Genomic DNA, 20,675 nt, shown 5'->3' on the forward strand with positions numbered 1-20,675 from the left:
CGACCCCCCACCCCACCCGTTGGGCGGCACCCGGCCAGGCCAGTCGAGTCCATAGTCCGCTCACCACGAGCGGCGCCGGGCGGAAGAACACCGGCGAGGCAGCGGGGCCACAGGGCACCCCACTTGGGGCCAGGGTCCACCGGGCCGGACTGCACGCCGCTTCGGCGCCACAGCCCGGCCCGAGAGTGAGGTCACGCAATGGACGGGCGCTGTCATCGGGCCAGGGGGCCCGGGGACGAACTTTGGCCACGAGTCGCGCGGTTTGGCGGACGCGTGGCGCGACTGCTGCAGGAAGGGAGCCAACGCCGGCGGCGATGAAATGTCGAGGACGCTCGAGGACATCCTCACTGCAATGTAATAACTGCCCCTCCATACTTTTTGTGCACTTCTACTGCACCTACTTCTATCTCGGTTCAAAATTACGTGAGTTATTCAGCGCATTAGCGAGAAACATTATTCACGTAGAAAAGGTAGTAGTATTTGTCCTATTCCTCGGAGAAAACCAGGAGAATTGAGATATGGTTGGATTCATATTTCGGCAACATGCCTTTATGGAAACAATAGCAGAAGTGAATATCATTAGTGAATATTCACTTCAGCTATTGTTTCGATTAAGGCATGTTGCCGAAATTCAACACAACTATACCTGCATTCTCTTGGCTTTCTCCGAGGACTTAAGTTAATACTACTGTCTTATCTGCATTGTAACTAGTTCTACTCCGATAACAGCACACCCACGGCAGGTCTGAGAATACTGGTAAGGCAGCTCAATGACACCAACGTCAGTCACTACGCTGACCTTCCGCCAAAGGTCAAACAAACACCGCGACCAAAAACCCCGGCCACCCTCGGCTTCGCGCAGTCCCAACGGAGCGACCCACCCCAGGTGACCGGCTCCTCACCCGGTCCGTGACAGGACGCGCCCGGGTCCAGCCGCTGCCAGCGCGCTGTCGGCGGCAATGGTGATTGTGGGCCGGCCGCGGGCGCGCTCCATCAGCGCGGGACAGAGAAATCGATGCGGCAAGGCGGACAGAGGGAGCGGCGAATGGCGGCACGCCAACGTTGATGCATGCCCTCCGCCGGTATTGCAAGAAAGATTTAGAATATTCTACCATCATGCCACACACCCAAATTTATGGGAAGGCCTTGCTTGTTTTGCCAGGTTTACGTCGCATGACATCGTGCAAATGCGATGATCACCTGCCGGCGCTGCACGAGACTTCGAGTGACCCCTCCCGCTTGAAACCAGCGTTTCGTGGCCCGCGGTGCGAACGCCACAAGACCGCCCAGTCCCGATAAGACGGAGCGCAATCACGAGATGGTCACAATCTCGTTCGTGACCACAGCACGGGTCCCTGACTGGACACGTGAGGTCACCGACAAGGTCATGGGTGGGATCCTCAAGACCCGATCACACAGACCACCGAGCATTTTGGTGGTCAACGACCTCCCCGGAGGGAATCTGGACTTTGGTCTCGCATGCCTGTTGCATGTGATGACGTAAATACAAATATTTGCGGGCTAAACGATACGTTCCAGGCTGAAATTTCGTACCACAGCTGGCAGGAATTCCAAACATACACCAACGCCTATCGCTATGACGCTCTAAAACACTGACTGCACCAAAGCCAAGAACAAGAACTTGTTTGTGGGATAGAAAAGTGCCAGGGAGAGAACCATGCAACTAAATCTCGTAACCGTGCATCCCATCTCGTGCCATCCCTACATGGACTGACCATGAAGAAGGAGAAGAACTCATCAGAATGTATACGGGCATTCTCAGCCCCATCCACCGGAAATACATCTGCAGCGACTGTCACCTAACCCTGCGCCAATGGCCGTTCACATCCTGATTCGAAGCGTAGACTTCCCCCAAACCGTCCCGGCGCTCGCACTCGTTCCCCCAAACCGTCGCAGCACTCGCACTCGTCCCCCAAACCGTCGCAGCACTCGCACTCGTTCCCCCAAACAGTCGCAGCACTCGCACTCGTTCCCCAAACCGTCCGTACCACCGCACTTGTTGACACAGCCAAGGGCATTCTATCGTTGAATACGGTCACCTCGGCGGCGTTTACGGCACCGAGCGAGAGCGACCCTCAGATCGGAAATAGCATTAACGGGCTCCGCCGTAGATGCGGGCTGTACCCAGTTATGTCGAACAATTGTTCCAGTTATGAGTTACGCAATCACTTTCCTGGCCATGTGGTGCCTCTAACTTCCACCGGATGCTACCCCTTATACGCTGACCGACCGTTACCCATGACCCGACCGGACGCGACCTGGAACACAACCTAGAGATGCAAACCTAGAAAAAATGCGGGACCCGCTCCATACAGGCGCCAGCCTAGCTGACCAGGATCCGGCTTGGTGCTGGCAGCGCTGGTCTGGTGGTCTCAGTATGCTCAACGACACCACCATTTCACGCTGCCGGAAAAGTACCGACACCTTCCAGCCCAGACTTCGATCCAACGCTGCCGGCACACACTCATTCCGCTTTGTCGGTACCGCGGCGCAATAAAATTACAGCTCCGACGCGAACCTCTCCGCGGCCCCTCCAGCCCCGCCCCCTCCGCCTAAGACGACAGGATCACCTCCCTTGAACCCTGTTGCACCGCAGCGGGGGCGGGAGCGGTCTCGGGGGCGTGGACGGGGCGTGGACGGGGCCGGGGCCGGGGGCGGGGCAGCAGGTGCCTTTTCATCGCGCTGCATCGATTCCCGATCCGACGCGACGGTTCGATACCCGTCCCGCACGGGGCGACCGACGTCCCGGCGTCTCGTGGACATGCCACGGCACGTATCGAGCGGCGACAAGCGGGCATGAAGTGGGGCATGACGTGGACAGAACCTGACAGGATTCCGGCCGGCAATCCGCGCGCATGCAAGCCTGATGAGTCACACACGCGAGGGTGAGCGCGCGCAGCCATCTGACTGAGCGGAAGGCGCCGGCACCACCTTTCAACGCGGCCCGAGCAGGTCAGCAGTTCCTGGCGCGGCACATTCCCCGCGCTGTCAGCAAATGCCCAGCCCAACAGCAACAGCAACAGCAACAGCAACAGCAACAGCCCAGCACGACAGGAGCCGACACATGCCGTCAGGACAACAGCGTCACAGCCGTGCATCTCGAAGCTCTGAGATCGCTTTGCCTACACCTCGACGGACCCACGGCCGCAGTACCCCTTGAAAGCTGCTCGTGATCTTTTGACGGCGGCTCGTGATCTTTTGACGGCGGCTCGTGACCCTTTGACGGCGGCTCGTGATCTTTTGACGGCGGCTCGCGATCCTTTGACGACAGTTCGTGATCCTTTGACGGCGGCTCGTGATCCTTTGACGGCGGCTCGTGATCTTTTGACGGCGGCTCGCGATCCTTTGACGTCAGTCCGTGATCCTTTGACGGCCGCCGACGCCGGGCCGGCCGCCGCAACGGCCGCCGGACCGCGGATGTTGACACGGGCCAATCGGACGGCAAACATGTGGCCCGAGCGCTGACGTCAGCGGGACCGCGTGACCACCGGGCCAGCGCCCGGACTGTGACCACATGACCGAGCAGCGCCCCGCCCGACTGCCCGGCTGCTGCCCTCGGAGCGGAGTCCGGGGGCATCGCTGTAGACATCGCCTGGAGAATTCATCAGCTCTTAACAGTTCAAACGGCCTTCGCGGCTCTCAAAGCTCACATGGTTTACGTTCTTTTCCTAGGCGGTAAATCTACCCAAAACATTGGAACTTATTGCCGTTATTCACGTTCAAGTCACGTGCGCCAAAATATGGGTGGAGGCTGCCTCCCTAGCCAGCCTCCCCTCCCCCCTGGGTGGGGGGAGGCTGCATATGACCAGCATATGCCACGTGTTTCTATGAGCAAACCACAGGCTCAACATACCCTGGCCGCAAGCTTACTGGCCGAAGAAGTCTTAAGAGCTTCCTTCTTGGACGAAAAAGGACTTTACGAGCAGCCCGCGACATCGACTTTACATACTTAGGACGTTAATCCGCAGCTTCATCGCATTCCTGAATTGGAATACCTCATGTCGGCCGTTGTGCCTCGCGTGGCGCTTACTTCACCGTTGCACAAATCCCGACGCCCAATGGAGAGCGCTTGCCGGAGGGAAGACGACATATCTCAAAGCATCAGTATTAAATGTCAAGTTTTTTATCCACGGGAGTATCAGTGACGTCTGCAAAACCGGCTGCACCAGCGGCAAGATCTTTCCCCATTTCCCCGCCAATCCTATTGTCATTTGATTTCCCTCCGCCAGAAGGATACCATCGGAAGTCATTGCATTATACGAGGCTGCCGAAACGAGGTTCGACCCGCCACCGATGGGAGCAATCACAGCTGGTGGGTCATGCACGCGCAGGGCTCGAACACCGAGTCTGCTGATAGACACTCGCTGCATGCGAAATGCCTCTTAACGCCGACGTAAACACACACTGACGCATCAAAAAGAAAAGCGCGACGAACGATGTCAACCACATGAAGGTTGAGTGGGCCACTTTTCGATAGCGTATCTCAACACACGCCATCGCATGTCCGTCCACTCACCACGGGCTGAGTGTTAACAGCCACTCTCAGCCACTGCCGTGGATCAAAGGCCCAGCCGGTAAATCCGGTTAAGACCGGAAGTATCCGGAGCAAAGCCACTTCGACGCCGCCGTCCGCCTTGTCTCGTGATGACGGTCTAACCTAAAGCTAAGTCGGCAGAACGTCCTCGTTCGTTTATGACACGCGACTGGGTGGCCGGTTGGGTACCTTTCGCTCGGGTGGGGGTCAATTTGACCCCACTACGATCTCAGGAATTAAGAGAGCTAGCGACACCAAATTCACAGGGTGTGTTGAACTGTCATGAACTCACTTAGGTCAGCGTTTGTAGCTCCTTGGTCATGACGTTCGGGTCAAACAAGGTCAAAATGTCAAATTCCAGGCTGGTCTCCAAAGGGACCAGCCTCTCCCTAAAAATTGCCTTCGCTGAAACCATGGCCTGATTTTGATCTGTCATAGGTCAGCGAACTTACTTACAAGGTACATCTAAATTTTTACATCAGACGATCCGCTATTCAATTGTCTACCGCTATGCAAGATTCGGCGAGGCTACGCCGTGCCGTTCGAAAACCATTCCGTAAAAACCTCCGGGGAGGGTGTCAATTTGACCCCACTCCAGCGCGCGTCAAACGCTGAAATCTGGCACTCCTCAAGTGGTGGAGATATCCCTTAGCTCCGGGTGTCTGGAATTTTCAACACAATGTTCACCAAGTTGTTAGATAGCAAACATTACATTCACAAACGTGTTCCGTTTTGCTCACAGATCATTATAGCGGGTAGTCGTTACGACAGCAACCCTCGACAAAAGGGTGAGAAAATTGCTTGCCATGCAACAGCATGGTCCCTTAACAGGATAATTTCTCACAAGATGCCCATTTACCACTACATTCCCGTAAAACTGTTCATAACCGTCATCGCGTATCCAAAGCGGCATCATTAGAGCAAAAATATCCAGACATGCAGCGAGCAACTCTGCACCCAATTCACAGCGATCAGCTCTGCACCCAAGTCGCAGCGATCAACTTTGCACCCAAGCCACAGCGATCAACACCGCACCCAAGTCGTTCACGCCAGCCGGACGCTTGCTCCACTCCAGATCCAACAACAAAACTCCAGTGCTGCATGAAGCGGCACTATCATACATTACGGACACTGCTATTATACACCGATTAATATCGCATGCAATATATCACCAACACTATTCTCTGAATGCATACATAATCACACAATTAGCATTTGATGATAAAGGCGTTCTTACCAGAATTGATCCACACAACGCGTCACCGCGGTAACCGCGAAAAGCTTCCCTCGACTCGAAGAACCTCGCCCCAAACATGAGTAGCAATACCAGCTTCGGTGCTCAGACACTGCAGAAGACCCGGCTAAAGCCCCTGGCCTCCACCGGGCAGGAGCGTCGCTTACCACCGGTAACCGCACCTGCTCTTTCCCCGCAAGGCAGAGGGTGGGAGCAGACAGTCGCAGAACCACGCCAGGCAGGGCCGGGCCACACAACCATTCAACTGTGTCGACAGAAGTCGCGAGACTCTTTCACGTCGCGCGTGAACCAGGTCAATGCCCCCTTCGCTGGTAAAACCAAGTCACGAAGTGCATCGGCCTTCAGGAGCCGGGGATGGCAGGGTGATGGAAGCAGGTTTCCAATGGCCAGTGCTGGGCTGGCGGACGACATACCCACAAGATTGCCCTGCTACGCTGAACAAATGTCCCCCCCCCCCCGCCCGCCGCCATATTGCAGAGGCGACGCGGTGGGACGTGTCTGCGCACGTGATGCCCAGCGGCTGATGCGCCTGTCAGAGAACAAACATCTCACAAGTGCTTTCGTGACCGGTCATAAGCAGAATGACCGTTACTCTCAGACGTACGAAAAGGAAAGTTCGTACTGCTCCGTTCATGCACCAACGTTCTTATATGTACGATATATATGTGTGTATATATATATATATATATATATATATATATATATATATATGTGTGTGTGTGTGTGTGTGTGTGTGTGTGTGTGTGTGTGTGTGTGTGTGTGTGTGTGTGTGTGCGTGCGTGCGTGCGTGCGTGCGTGCGTGCGTGCGTGCGTGCGTGCGTGCGTGCGTGCGTGCGTGCGTGCGTGTGTGTGTGTGTGTGTGTGTGTGTGTGTACGAAAGCCGAGGCCCGCAGAACATCCCGAATCGTCAGAGCGAGAGGGAACAGTAAGAGCGAACAATCGTTCCTGAGGTCAATCTGGGCTGGAGAGTTCGGTTCCAAGGGAGTTCCGGCCATGGACGATGATGAATTCCTGCCCGGGTGCTTTATTGCGACCGTAAATCCGCGAAATGTGTAATTAATCTGATTGATACCCCGAGCACTCTGAATTCCGCCATCGCGATAGACGCCAGCCCAGAAATCTGGAGGAATTGGTCAGAACGTCTGGTAGCTTGCCACAATTCGGTCTAGTTCAGGACGCTGCCGAAGGTCACATCGGACACACGGTCCGGACACTCTCAACGGTCAGGTCCCGACACTATCAACAGTCAGGTCCCGGCACTATCAATAGTCAGGTCCGGACACTCAACAGTCAGGTCCCGACACTATCAACAGTCAGGTCCCGGCACTATCAATAGTCAGGTCCGGACACTCAACAGTCAGGTCCCAACACTATCAACAGTCATGTCCGGGCACTATCAACAGTCAGTTCCGGACACTATCAACGTTGCTCTGAAAGGTCCAGGCTCGCCGGCCGCCCGGTATATGAGCATAACGTCCCATCCTGAAGCCCCAGAGGCTGGGACAAAGACAATGGATTTACCGCAGCATCGTGGAGACGATTACCGCGGCTCTTGACGGGAAACGCCCCGATTACATGAGTCATGGTGCCCATTCGTGGGACAAAGATAGTGAGTTGTCCGACCAGACACTGTCTTGTCCGACCGGACAGTCTTAGTCGATGTTTTGTTCGTTTGCTTCGAGCTTCTCGGGACCGACTGGCTTTAAGAAATATCAGAAATTTGTTCAGGTAGCTGATCATGCGTCACCCAGGGTAGCTTACTTTATCAAGAAATCACATCGGCATATTGTCGAAGTTCTCTGCACCGTTGTCTTACATCAAAAACGCATCTATCTAGACTGTTTTTCTACCACATTTACCATCAACAGGAGCCTGGCGCCTGACAATACGAGCAGCTTGGCCAACGGCGACTTCAACAATTAGATGAGCGGCAAACACGCCGACCTAACGGTGCGATGGCGTGCCGGGTGGGAAGGCCTGCCGCCCATTGAAAATCACTTATGGCGGAGCTGATAAAGTAAATGATGAGCTGCAGGCATAACGGTTCCGAATGACTTTTGGGCATGCGCCAATCGCTTTAATAGCGCTCGCCCTCGTGAGCCACTCGTGCGGCCCACTCAGTCGCAGCGGACTTGGGTCTCTTGGATCTCGGCCAAAGCGGAGTCGATGGATCTCTGCATTGTGAAAACGACGCCCTCCTCGCGCCACGTTTCCACCGCAATCGGAGACCCAGTCAGAATTCAATGGATTTTAGCCGTAAAGCCCATTGAACAAACAAAAACTGGGCTAAACACCCCAGATCACCCTAATTTGCATAGCTATCAGGACGTCCGCCGCAGCCGCAACTCCCAAAACCAGTGAAAGTGACCGCGTCCGGTAACCATGACGACCGGCGCGGCGTGACGTCACTGGCCGGTTCGGACGATTGACCCATCCCCGAGACGACGGCGCTATTTTGGAGCGACCGATGGCGGCGAGCAGGGGCGCGCACAGGGCGAATTCGGAGCGGGCCGTGTGGTCCTCACAACGCGCAACACGCCAATTTCGTCACCAAATCCGCCGCTTGCACCTCATCGAGGCTAAATAAACTGCAAGATAGCTTATACGCTATGAAAGCAGTACATCCTGCGTCTTCAATTCTGTTCTTTGTCAGGCGGTCAGAGAAGCGCACATCTTCACCATTTCACGCCTCGGGCGACTTCCAGGGTACCGGCGTCAGTCGGACGTAGCCTCCCCTCCAGCAAAAATAGGATCGCCCATGCCATGCCGCTCGGAGCTCTTCTGGTGGTGCGAGCCCTCGCTTAATGGAGCAGAAATCCACACCCGGCCCTCGCAGACACCGCAGCTGCAGCGGGAAGGTCAGCTGTGCGATCTGTCGATACCCCCCACGGCCAAGAGCGCGCGCCACCAACGCCAGGTCTTCCTCCACGCGCATGCTCAACACCTGCGATCTGAAACGACTTCGCCGATCACGCACGTCAAGCAATGCCATCTCAACGCGCGCCAGTTGTTTTAAGGAAAAGTCTCGCCGTAGACCTCCTGACCTTCTTGCCTGGACGCGCCCCTGCGCCGACACGCCCGCGGGCGCCGGTCTGTCCGTGGACCGAGGCGCCACGGCTCGCGACCTGTCTAGACCGCAATTACTGGGGGCAACGCGCGCATTGGTGCTGGCTGGGTACCATATGGACGGCGAAGTCCACTGCTGCGATGCCGAAGCGGCAGACGGCGTTCCACGGATGCAGCGGAGCGGAAATTTAAAACAAGACGAAAACTCGCCGGTAGCGATACCGCGAAGCTACTGCAAACATGGCTGCAGACAGGAGGGGCCACTCATGTCCTTACAGCAGAGTTGTGTACCGTAAGATCAGGGTGTGCAATCACGAAGCCGAAGTCATGTCCTGCATCACTCTATGATCCCAATATTTAGAAGTGAAATCACTGTGACGTCACTGTCACGCCGCTGTCATATCGGTATGAGACTAGCTCGGCTCAGCGCCGAAAACGCGTCCAGCTCACCGAGACACCTCAAAGAACAGCGACACATTCCAGACCAGCCCGAGCCCCACATGGTCCGCTGTCTGACCGGTCGTCTGAAAACCACTGAAAACACGGACCAGAAACAGTGAAAACCACGCGCTCGACAAGCAACAGCCACGCCCACTACAGTGGGTCTGAGTCGGCCGGTTTCACTGAGGCGACTGGCTCATGCGCGACCGCAACCAAGATCACGCGATCAAGATCAAGATCACGCGATCACCGCGATCAAGATATCCTCCCATCCGAAAACCCTGGTCCAAGAGTCGGCCCAAGATTCCCCACAGCGAACACACCTGATTTGTGGTGAATGGTATGGTAACCTGATTTAAATGCAACGGTCGCCCAATTTCAACGCAACGATGCTTAGTTTGAAAGCAAAAGCTTCGTTGCTACGCTCAACGCTGCTCAATTCCTGCGGACTACGCTTATGGATAGACAAAATATACGACAACCAAATGAACCAAACGTGCAAACGTCGTCACCCGACGCCATTGCCACCATCGCTAATATGCGTGTAACGACCCCAGCCAGCACCGTCCAAAAGAACCACACTGTCAACACAGAACGGCAGCCGCTATTAACTCACGAACCAGCCGCTGGAGGGCGGGCTGATCGCGGCTGATGACGCCCGTGGCCGCCTCGCGTCACCTGCGTCGATCCCCCAGCCGTAACTCACGCCCCGGTATCCGCTAAACGCCTCGCCGGTTCTCGCCAATCGAGCCCGCGCAGAGAGACCGCCCGCGGCGACCTGGGTGGTCAGGACCTCCAGTCCAGACCACGCTACAGGCGGCTCAGCAGAGCCAACGCCAATGCTCAGCCCTCGGACCGTCTCACAACCCATGGCAACCTCCTGCCGGCCCCCACGCCCGCCGCCGCCGCCGCCGCTGTGCAACCAGACACCGTGACATAGAGGGGGGAGCAGCGGGGGGGGGGGGGGGGGAACACGAATGTGCTCAGATCCGCTCCTGGTCGGCGCTCAATTAGGTGGTTCCGGTTCCGGTTCCGGCTGGAGCGGAGAAAGTCACGCCGTCCGCAGGCGGCATGTCCGGCTAGACGGAATGGGCAGCGGGGCGCGAACTGCGCCGGCGGCGGTCAGCCTGCAGGCTGAGATCCAGGCCGCGGTTTTTGCGCAGGCGTACAGCCTGGATCGTCCCCAAGCGAGGGAGAACAGCCTGTCGGCTGTGCGCCAGGCTGACACCCCGGCGGGATCTTCTTGAGTTAGGCTGGGAGAGGCTGAGCCAGGCTGGGTGAGGCTGAGTCAGGCTGGGTGAGGCTGAGATACGCTGGGTGAGGCTGAGTGATGCTGAGTCAAGCTGAGTGAGGCTGAGTCGCGCTGGGTGAGGCTGAGCCACACTGGGTGAGATTGAGTGAGGCTGAGTCAAGCTGAGTGAGGCTGAGTCGCACTGGGTGAGGCTGAGTGAGGCTGAGTGAGCCTGAGTCAAGCTGAGTGAGGCTGAGTCGCGCCGGGCTGAGGCTGAGCCACACTGGGTGAGACTGAGTGAGGCTGAGTCAAGCTGGGCGAGGCTGTGTCACGCTGGGTGAGGCTGAGCTACACTGGGTGAGGCTGAGTCAGGCTGAGTGAGGCTGAGTCAAGCTGCGTGAGCCTGAGTCAGGTTGAGTCGGGCTCCGAGTGGGGCGCGTGGAAACCGCCGGCGGGCGTGGCAGCCAGAAAAGCATCCCCCTCTCTCTGTGAAGTCCACACAAAACCACCCGGACAATTACTCCGAGCGGTCCAAGGTTGAAGTTCGAAGTTCATGCTGGCCAAGTTACGAGCGTGAAGTTAGGCGAATCTGGAACTTCCAGCCCGAAACAGATATGTGCGACGCAGACAGCCATATACGGAAATATATTGCTCAATATTTCGGCACCGTGGTACCCGCGAGTTACTTTCCTGCAGCCATGTCCTCCGATAAAGCCGCAGGGCCCGGCTGCGAAGCAGCAATCTTGGAATTGCACCAGCTGTCCGAGCCACAGGCCTCCCAAAAGGCGGAGACCAGAGCAATGCCCTGCCAATGGGGCATCGCCGGCAGTGCCGTGGCCAAAGACGAAGCCGGCGGCGAAGAGGCACGCCTGAATCACATCGTGACGTCACGCGGCGGCTCCTGATTCATCAGTGGTCCGTTGCAATGAAACTAGAACCCTGCCTGAAAACCGGGACATTGGCGGGGATGGACGGGGATAATGAAAACCGGACACGGACATGAACTCTCCCGGGCATGAGCAATCCAATTATGTCGCTCCGAACGCTCGTGCGCGGGGGACAGATAATCCTCCCTCTCGATCAGTACATTGAGCGGCCCGGCCTCATCCATTCGGCCCAGGTGCAGCGCTTCCGCAGGCTCGACAGGTATGGCAGGGATGCCACGAAACCGGCGACGGGGATATAAATCCGGCATCGAAACGGAACGCACCACGAGAAGGAGAGCCTCACCACGGGACATGTACGAGTGTCAGTAGCGTTGCTTTTACCAAAAAAAAAACACCCCTCCCTTACTAGTGGCACACCTCCTCCACTCCAACCCACCCCATTCACCTTTCTCAACCACATCTTACCCAGCCACCTCTGGCGCTCTTCGCCGCACAGATCTCCTCATGCCGCGTCTGGGACGTCCCCCCCCCCCCCCCCCCTGTCCCTCCGCTCCGCCGGTCGCCGCCGGCTTGGGCCCGCACCGTGGCAATTAAGGACGACTGACTCAACATCGACCACGACACCCGGGGGCGGGGGCGGGGGGGGGGGGCGCTGACGCCCCCGTTACCCGGAACGGTCGCCGGCCGGGCCTGAGCCCGGCTCTGGCCTGAGTCGATGGCCGGCCCGCGGACGATAACACAATCAATCGACGGCCGCCGGCGCCGCCGCCGAGCCGGACGTGGCCCGCTCCGGACCATGGCTGTGTGGAGGACTTCACAGGACGGCTATTGGGTACCCGCACTGAATAGCAAGCGGGCTGAAAAGGCGACGTTCAGGAAATTACGGCTAAGTTACGGGTAGGTTACAAATTACGGGCAAGCTACGGCTGGGGCATGGGCAAGACGTTTACGAACTCAGGGGCCGATACATATGGAAATACCACAGAATGATACTGCTTGCGCTTCTTTCAGTCATAACTATCTCCACAGCTTTCCATGCTTAGAACTCAAGTGCTAAAACATGCAAAGGCGTACGTAGCTCCGCCCAACTCATGCGGAGCGGGTCCCGGCTGGGCATGGGTACAGCGAGCTGCGGGTAAAGGAAGCACCACCCGTGTAGTGTTGTAGTGCTGCAGTAATACTGCCAGACCGACCAAACTCAATGGGGGCTGGTGGCCCCGGCGACATGGCGCCACGCGGCGTCATTCAGTCGTGCTGGCCGCCCGTAGATACGCCAAGTTTACGCACACTTGCATCGATTCCGCGAGCATAGCCACACCTCATACCAGTCAGGGGCAAGTGACGCGTAGCACGCGCTGCACGCGCACCCGGGCGGCCGGTTAAATGCGCTGAAACCGGATTTTGGCAATTTTGGTCAATTTTGGCAGCCTAGGTATAAAAACTAAGAGAGCTAGGCCCCTTAGGTATAAAAACTAAGGGAGCTGGGCCCCTTAGGTATACAAACTAAGGGAGCTAGGCCACTAAATTCACAGGATAAGTATATGTGAACTCGTCCGAGTCAAATTCGGACGTCCACAGGTCGTGATCTTCGGGTCAAATAATGTCAAACCGGGTCAAACTCCACATCGGTGGACAGTGCCCTCAGATGTACTCACACAACCAGCCTGAATACAGATACCACTTATAAGCGAAATGTTCCTGTTGCTCTTGACAAGCCAGTGAACTCGTCTGAGCTGCGGAGGGCAAGTCGCCAAAACCGTCCGGATGTCAATATTGGAATTCACAATAGGCGCCAGGCACTTCACCCCAGGCGGCATGTTCCGTGAGGGAAAAATCTGACCGAGGTTGTTTTAATGCAATGGCCTTTCCTGGCCTTCCTGAAGTCGAATACACATTTTTGACGCAAATGTCATACATCCATTAGAAAGGAGCATGATAGCTCCTAAATAATGCAAGTTATAGAGTAATACAGCGATTTGCTTTTAAAGTTAGTCTGCCCTCCATACCTGCCCGAGGTCAACGAAAGTAGTAATCCTCACTTCAACTGTACAGTTATCTTAAGAAACCATCTCAAAGACGCACGGCTTTGTCTAACACTACGTTGTCGCAACATATTGAGCGCTTCCCCATGAACTGCCTTCGCCGACAGCCATTGCCCGACTTTAACCTGCGATAGGCTAGCGACCTTACAAGGTATCTATATTTTTTCCCCAAAAGATCGGCTAGTCAATCGCCACCAACTTTACAAAGCTTGATGCCGCTGTGCCGATGCCGTTGGGACGATATATTGGAAAAACTTTCAAAGGGGGGGGGGGGCAAACTGAACCCCACCCGAGCGCGCGTTTCAGCAAATGAACCGAATGTCAGGCCATTTTCCGGATGGGTTTGGTGGAAAAAAGCTGCCTGCCGGCACGTACAAGAAAGAAGACACCTGTCCAAGGGTTAAACGGAAACACCTGGGCCCAGTTAATGACACGGTAATGCCCACATTTAGGGTGCCTACGCACCGAGAACGTTATTAGACAAGTGTCACATACTGGCAGATGCGGCACACGAAAAGCCATTAACAAGTGTTCTCGAGAGTAACGGGCCAGAGGCCAAGGTAAAGGCACAAGGCCTGAACCGGGCTCTATCGGAACAGACGGCACCACCGCGCGCCGAGTTCCCAGCTGCAGCGACTGCCGCCGTCGCCTGGCCCGCCGGCTTCACGTGCCTCACTCGAGACCGCGAACAGAACCGGACACCCACGCCGCTGTCCCATCCGTCACAGCGGCCGCAACCGGCGCGGCGACGGCTTTCTTTCGAGGGGTCACCCGACCCAGCCCCCGTCTGTGGCGACATGTACCCGGACGTGACCCGCCGTCGAACCTGCAGTCTTCCTCACGACCGAGGACCGGCGCCGGCCGTCGCACGCAAATCGCCGCCATGCCCAAACGCGGCGCGCGCTTGAAGCGGCTCGACCCCACCTGAGCCAAAGCACCGACGCGTGCCCAGGCCCAAATCGCCGCAATCGACAGGCACGAGCATGACCCGCGGCGTTGCTCCGGGAGCCGTAACCAAGAGCCAGCAGCGCGCCACCGTCAGTACCGGAAGGCACGTGACCACCGTCCAGACAGCTGAAGGACGACGGACGACGATAGGACCGGCGCGACACGAGGGGAAGAACCGGCTCCGCACTAGAGAGAGCGGCCTCAGCGGATGCAGACGGAGCGCGGCGGCGGCGAACATGCCGCCAATACAGAAACGGCGCAGACGGCAGAATGGCGCAACCGACCGACGAGACGTCAGGCGTGTACCAGGCTTCAGGCGTCAGGCGTGTGCCCGGCTTCAGGCGTCAGGCGTCAGGCGTGTACCAGGCTTCAGGCGTCAGGCGGCAGGTGCGGACCGGTTAACAATGAAGCACGCGCACAGCAGTCAAATTTCTAACATCGCAGAGGTCCCCGCCGTTGGAAGGCGCCCATAACCGGCAAGACGTCCAGTGAAATCGCCGGCATGATGACTGCAGATTACAGCGACCAGCGCAAGCACAGCCTTCTAGGACCTGCACCGTCAATCCCGACTGCCGCCTGGCAACCGAAATGCACGGGCACAACCCCATCAGCGGACACGTCCCAGCGAGCGCACCGACCGGCGAGCGCACCGAACCCAGCGCTCGACGCTGGGTCACGGCCAGCGCCTCGCACGGCAACCTCCTAGCGCCGACACGACCGCACCCCTGGTGTTTGAGCAGGCACGTCGCAGCGTTTGTCGGCCGGCCAGCGCGCGTGCGCGCGCACAACGTAGCACTTCTCCGCAGCATCGCACGCAGGCAAGCACAGCGCACGGTAGAGCACAGCGGAGCACAGTACACAGCAGAGCACAGCGTGGCGTAGCCCAGGTCGGCAGCAGCGCGCGTCCGACGCACGTTGCTCGACTCGCGGCCATTGGGACTTTACGACGCACTCATCTGCTGCGCTACATGGCGTCGCCTGCCTCTCGCCCTGGCAGAAAGGGCGGGCACGGCGGGGAATCGAACCCCGTACCTCTGGTTTCCCAGACACGAAGAGATTAACGCAGACGCGTTAACCACTTCACTATCACCACCCACGTGTGGCTCAGCTCCTCCGTCGAGGCGGCGCGCCGCCACGTGCGCGGGAAGCCGACCCGCCGACAACAATCAGCGGCGACGGATGGGTGGCGGCGACGACGCAGAAAAAGCGGCAGAGCGACGCCTGACGGTGCGGCTCTCCCCCTCCCCCCCCCCCGCCCGTCACACACATACGCAAGGATTTCCCAGGCAAAAAGGCGGCTGGAGGCGTGCAGTCTCAACAGGCTAATTAAGCCAGACCGTGCCGGACTATCAATGGTGCGCTTTGAACGCGAGAAGACAGAGCTTACAACGCGAGAACGCGAGAAAGCAGCACGAGGCATGAAAAAGTGTAGGATGTTTTACACGGTCTTTTCAGAGGAAAACCCCACGTGGTCCTTTCACGGTACCAGGAGCACCACCTGAGGGCGTCGCTCCTTGGTCTTTCCCCACTGGCGAAAGACTTCAAGGAAAAATTCGCGATCAATGATTTTGCAGGTTCAATTCAAAACATGACAGGAAACGGTGGGCTATAGCTTCTCGGAAACCGTCTGCCCCACTCGACAAGCCATCACCGCCCACCATGACTTGTCAGACTCCACAACAAACCTCCTACGCACTTAAGCCGACATCAAGCGCAAACATCACGCCGGCAACGGTCAAACATGCGTCGACACTGCCGCGCCGGGAGTCCGCGGCGCACGCGGCGGCGCCGCGCTCCCGCCGGTCAGGCCGGCTTTTGTCATAAGACCGACATCCACATCGATCGCACCATCGCCTGATGAGGACGGCGCTATAAAAAGACTCCCGTAATGAGGACGACGCGGCTACATTATGTCCCCATCGGCAAACTTCGTAATCTAGTTGGTCTCGGCGCTCGATGGAAAGTGGACGGGGCGTACATTTCCCCTCCGCTGATGGGGTCGTCTCTTCGATGCGAGCCCAGTGCTTTTGTCGACTTCCCACTCGTTTCCCTCCTCAAGTCAATTCAAGATCCAAGTCTGGAAACCTCGAATCCCCCAGCGGCCAGAAACCACTCGAGGCCTACCCACAAAGCGATTAGCAGCTTTTTAACAAAGAACAGGGCTCAGAGCAACCCAAGCTAAATGACCGAGACCAGAACGAGCTAAATAAACAGGAACACATGCCTCACAGAAAAAAAACAAGTTGCTAACTCGGCGGCTAACGCAGCGCCGAATATGAGCCAATGACCCAAAATTTTTAGATTTAGAAGCATCAGAATGACCGGCCTCAACAAGGGCCCATGGCCAGACTTAGTACCATGAATGTTTATTAAAAGCCTAAAACTCATTGGTGCAATACTGAAAACTATGCACAGAAGAATGCTGAGCACGTCAGTCAACGATCAGGGGACGTCTCCGCCAGAATATAGCGCAATTTAGATCACGCGGAAAACTATCGTGGCATGGACGTGAGAGAAAAATACCCTCTCGTAAAACGCTCGCCGCGACCTGAGGTCTCATTCATGAGTTGTCTTTGTTATGACGATATCATCATTCATCCCGATGAGTTTACGCCAGTCTCACGAGTAGTGCGCATGAGAAAAAAAACGGGCAAAAAGTGGCCAATCGGGTCGCTAGGACATGACAGAGCGATATCGAGACATCAGAAGTGCGCTCTGGGCACGTGGCTACTTATGTCATAATTACAGCTGTCGGGATTCAGATGCGTCCTAATGATGCCCGCATTGTCGTTCACAGAATAACTCTCACCGGCCCCCACTCCAACGTTTCACGACAGCCAGTCGTATGAAGCGATGAGGCCCTCAGGCGTGTACGAGCCGTGCCCATATGCCTTTGGATGCCGATGAATTATGAACAGCACGCCTGACATACCAGCACGCATTCAAAGGCATACCTATCCATATGCTGGAGAAACCTCGTCACTGGGAACAGTTGAAACACGTCGAGTCGACAGCAGTTCAGTAGCCTAACGTCTTTCCCCATGTGGCAGAAGATCACGATTCTGATCCGAAAAGTAAGATAACATCCTACGCCCTTAGCCCATGCGGACAGACGGGTAGGCAGCGTGCACCATGTGACTGACCTGTACCAGGTGAAGATAAGTACGGTAACGTGATGATACCAGTGCAGGAATATCAGCGGCTGCTTCCTCAGCACGATGAAGACCGTGTCACCGAGCTCAGGAACCTTTGACATGGTGAATAGGTAGCTCCAGAAGGCAGACACAGTGTTGTTCTGTACAAAACTGGAATGGAGCAGAAAATATGCAACAGTGAGTTACCTTGTTTAAGCTTGCACTGCCTTCAGCAACACATCACAGCTGGTACATACATACCTGGAGCAAAAGACAGCATGCAGGCATCCTCCTATGTAAAAGAGGTGGTTTATCTATTGAGAGAACTGGAAGCAAAAAAAGGGCATTAAACTTTTCTTTGAATCTGAAAAGAAATGTGTATGGAAACTAAACACTTGAATACATGGTACAGGGTGGGAAGGAACAGTGTGCAAAAGCATAGAAGGGGAGGGGGCAGCAGAGGACACATAATGACACATTTACATGATCCCCACAAGCACACAACATAGAAAATGGACAATACTAATCTCTGCCTGTTCTATTACTGATAGCTTTGTTATTTCAACCAATAGCATTTCATCCTATTAACCATGCATGGTAGCCTTAATGCATCAGGTGGGCCCAGCACTACTGAAAACCACACCCACTGAGACACACAACGTTCAAATGCTAACCATATGCAATGGGCTGCATACACTACACCTATTGCACACAGCTAACATAGTCAAACACCCAACAATTGGGGGAGTTGTGAGAGCAAAACCAGTCAGCTGCACCACCCTGTCAGGTGATACATGTGTCACATGTGTCTCATGACAGCACAGGGGCACAACACATCACATCATACCAAAGATGAAGACACAGACTTACTAAACAAGTTTTTCATGAAGGAGAACACAGGCAGCTTTAAAGCGGAACTCTTTGCCATGTAATGAGGTAGATGACATAACAAACATTTTTATTGTTGTAACCCTTGTGAGCAGCATATCTGCTGTATCCAACTTTTATGTTCAAAATTGCCTTCATCTGCATCATTATCCCCACATATGTATATGAAATACAGTGATAACTTTGATAATTTGGGAAGACTCAGTATGCACCACAAAAAACAGCAAACCAAAGTACCTACACCTGCCATCAACAATGACCCATGGCCAAAAGTCTGAGAAACACAGATAGCACCATGCAGTCTTCAAGCCAGAAATCATATCAGTTATCTGATAAAAGACATTAAGTGCATTTGGGAATCTGATGACATGAAAATTGACTTTCTTAAATTGTAACTGATGACAATTTCATGGCCAAGGTTGCTATGACTTAGTGCTTAAATCTAAATAATCAGAAGACAGATGCAGTGGGTGGGGAGTAAGCACAATTTTAGAACTCAAAGCTGCACTGATGCATGACATGCAACATTCTGTGCAACCCATACCATATCATTTTAGCATACAGCAGTTTTTGTATTGTGTCAGAAATTTCAAAATAAACAAGCTTATTCTAAAGGGGCTGGAAAAGTCAAAAAGGCTTTGAAGTAAATAATGTTTTGAATAAAGACAAACAAAAATGTGATATCAACAGCTACAATACTCAAACATGAGTCATGGGTATTAATCAGTATTCCTGACAACCTCACAAAAAAACTTCATTTATAAAAGCTGAAAAAACAATCCTGAGCATATTTACCATGACTAGCACAAAAAAACATAATTTTGCAGCCAAATTTAAGTATTATGTTTTGTTACCTAAGAACCAGCAATTTAGACAAAACCAAGGAAAGTGCAAGACAACACAGACACAAACTATACAGCCATGACCAAGCTTACCTGTAAAAAGACATTAACACTTTCTCACCTGGGTCCAGCAACACAGCAGGAGTGATGCAGTCCAAAATGTCTTAAGACAAATATCATCTCAGGAGCGGTTCTCATGGTGCCGATGATGCTGAACACAGCGAGGAAGAAATTCCACAATGCCAAAGTATTTCGAAGTTCGAACCGAGGACGCGACTGCATGTAGTGTTGGCCTAACACGATGAAAACCATGTATGCACCAATATAGTAAATGGAGACATACCAATTTTCGTGCATCCACTGACGCCTTTCCTTCTCAGCAAAATCTTCCTCAAACTTAAAAACGTACGAGTAATTTGGCATACTCATGGAAACCGTCTCCATGTTGGCAATGTGTCACCTACACGGCGTCAAATGCAGCGCACAATTTCGGTGCAAAAGTTGATTCCGATGCCGAAAATGCTGCTCGGGCCACCGCCCACACGACCCGGCGAGTGACAAGGGTCTGCGTTGGAACCGCCGCGCGCACGCGTTTTGAAGACAGCTGACTTTCAAGGTTGACCCGTCAGGACCGTAGTCAGGGTGGGTGAATGGGGGGAGTTATCGTTCAGCGTAGCATAGTATGAAGCGTGGATCTTTTTATGAAAAGCGTTCTGCGTGCTTTTCACCTAGAACCAGGGGCAAAAGTATTGCGGGTTTTCACATGGTATATAACGAGAAACAGCAAAGGAGTCAGGTCCGTAAATATTTTTATCAGTGTCATTTTAGCAAAGTACCGTGATAAACTTCAACTAGTGTCCATTGTAAGCTTGACACAAGATGTGGCCGTAAATCTACTTTCACTTCCTCTTGGCAAGACTAGCCTGTGCCCTGCAGCAATATGCATTTAACTCCAGTAATTGTAATCAGCCGCTGGCTCTAAATAGCACGTTGCGCAAGATTTTGCCTAGGGTGAACACTTCGATAATCAGTACTGGTAACATGTGCCTTAGGCCTGTAGTGGGTGCAAGATGCAGTCTTCTCGACGGACGTTTTTCAAATCATGTCGCTGGACATGCCTATTCATAGTTATTAAGCACGGTCAGATGGCGGTGGCGTCGTTCTTTGTTCTAAACAGGTGGCAGTAGTGCGGCTGTTTGAGCTCTCCACCCGGCCAGGTGCAGCACCCGATTCAGTCAGGGGGCCAAAGCCCCCGCAACTTGGACTGCACTCTAGCCCTACGAACTTTGAAAAGAGAGAGCCAAATCCGAAAGGAACCCGTTTGTTGACGAGTGTGGGGACAGATTTCGTCATTTTCACCGATCAGCTCCTCCACCGCCGCCTTAT

At 54.8% G+C, this 20,675-nt stretch overlaps 1 protein-coding gene across 1 annotated transcript in view; it reads right to left on the minus strand.

The window, feature by feature from the left end:
• LOC119104219 (elongation of very long chain fatty acids protein 6) overlaps positions 1-19,853 on the minus strand; it is a 38,020-nt gene extending 18,167 nt beyond the window's left edge. Inside the window, exons 1-2 of the mRNA XM_037227884.1 lie at positions 19,411-19,853; positions 17,569-17,730 (exon numbers count right to left, since the gene is read on the minus strand). Of these exons, the coding sequence (XP_037083779.1) occupies positions 17,569-17,730; positions 19,411-19,733 (485 nt within the window). The 5' untranslated portion in view covers positions 19,734-19,853. The remainder of the gene's footprint in view (positions 1-17,568; positions 17,731-19,410) is intronic.
• Between the last annotated feature and the right edge of the window lie 822 nt (positions 19,854-20,675).

The sequence above is a fragment of the Pollicipes pollicipes genome, unplaced genomic scaffold (genome assembly GCF_011947565.3).
Source record: "Pollicipes pollicipes isolate AB1234 unplaced genomic scaffold, Ppol_2.1 Scaffold_6052;HRSCAF=7182_pilon_pilon_pilon, whole genome shotgun sequence".
In the NCBI taxonomy this organism is placed as follows: Eukaryota; Metazoa; Arthropoda; class Thecostraca; order Pollicipedomorpha; family Pollicipedidae; genus Pollicipes; species Pollicipes pollicipes.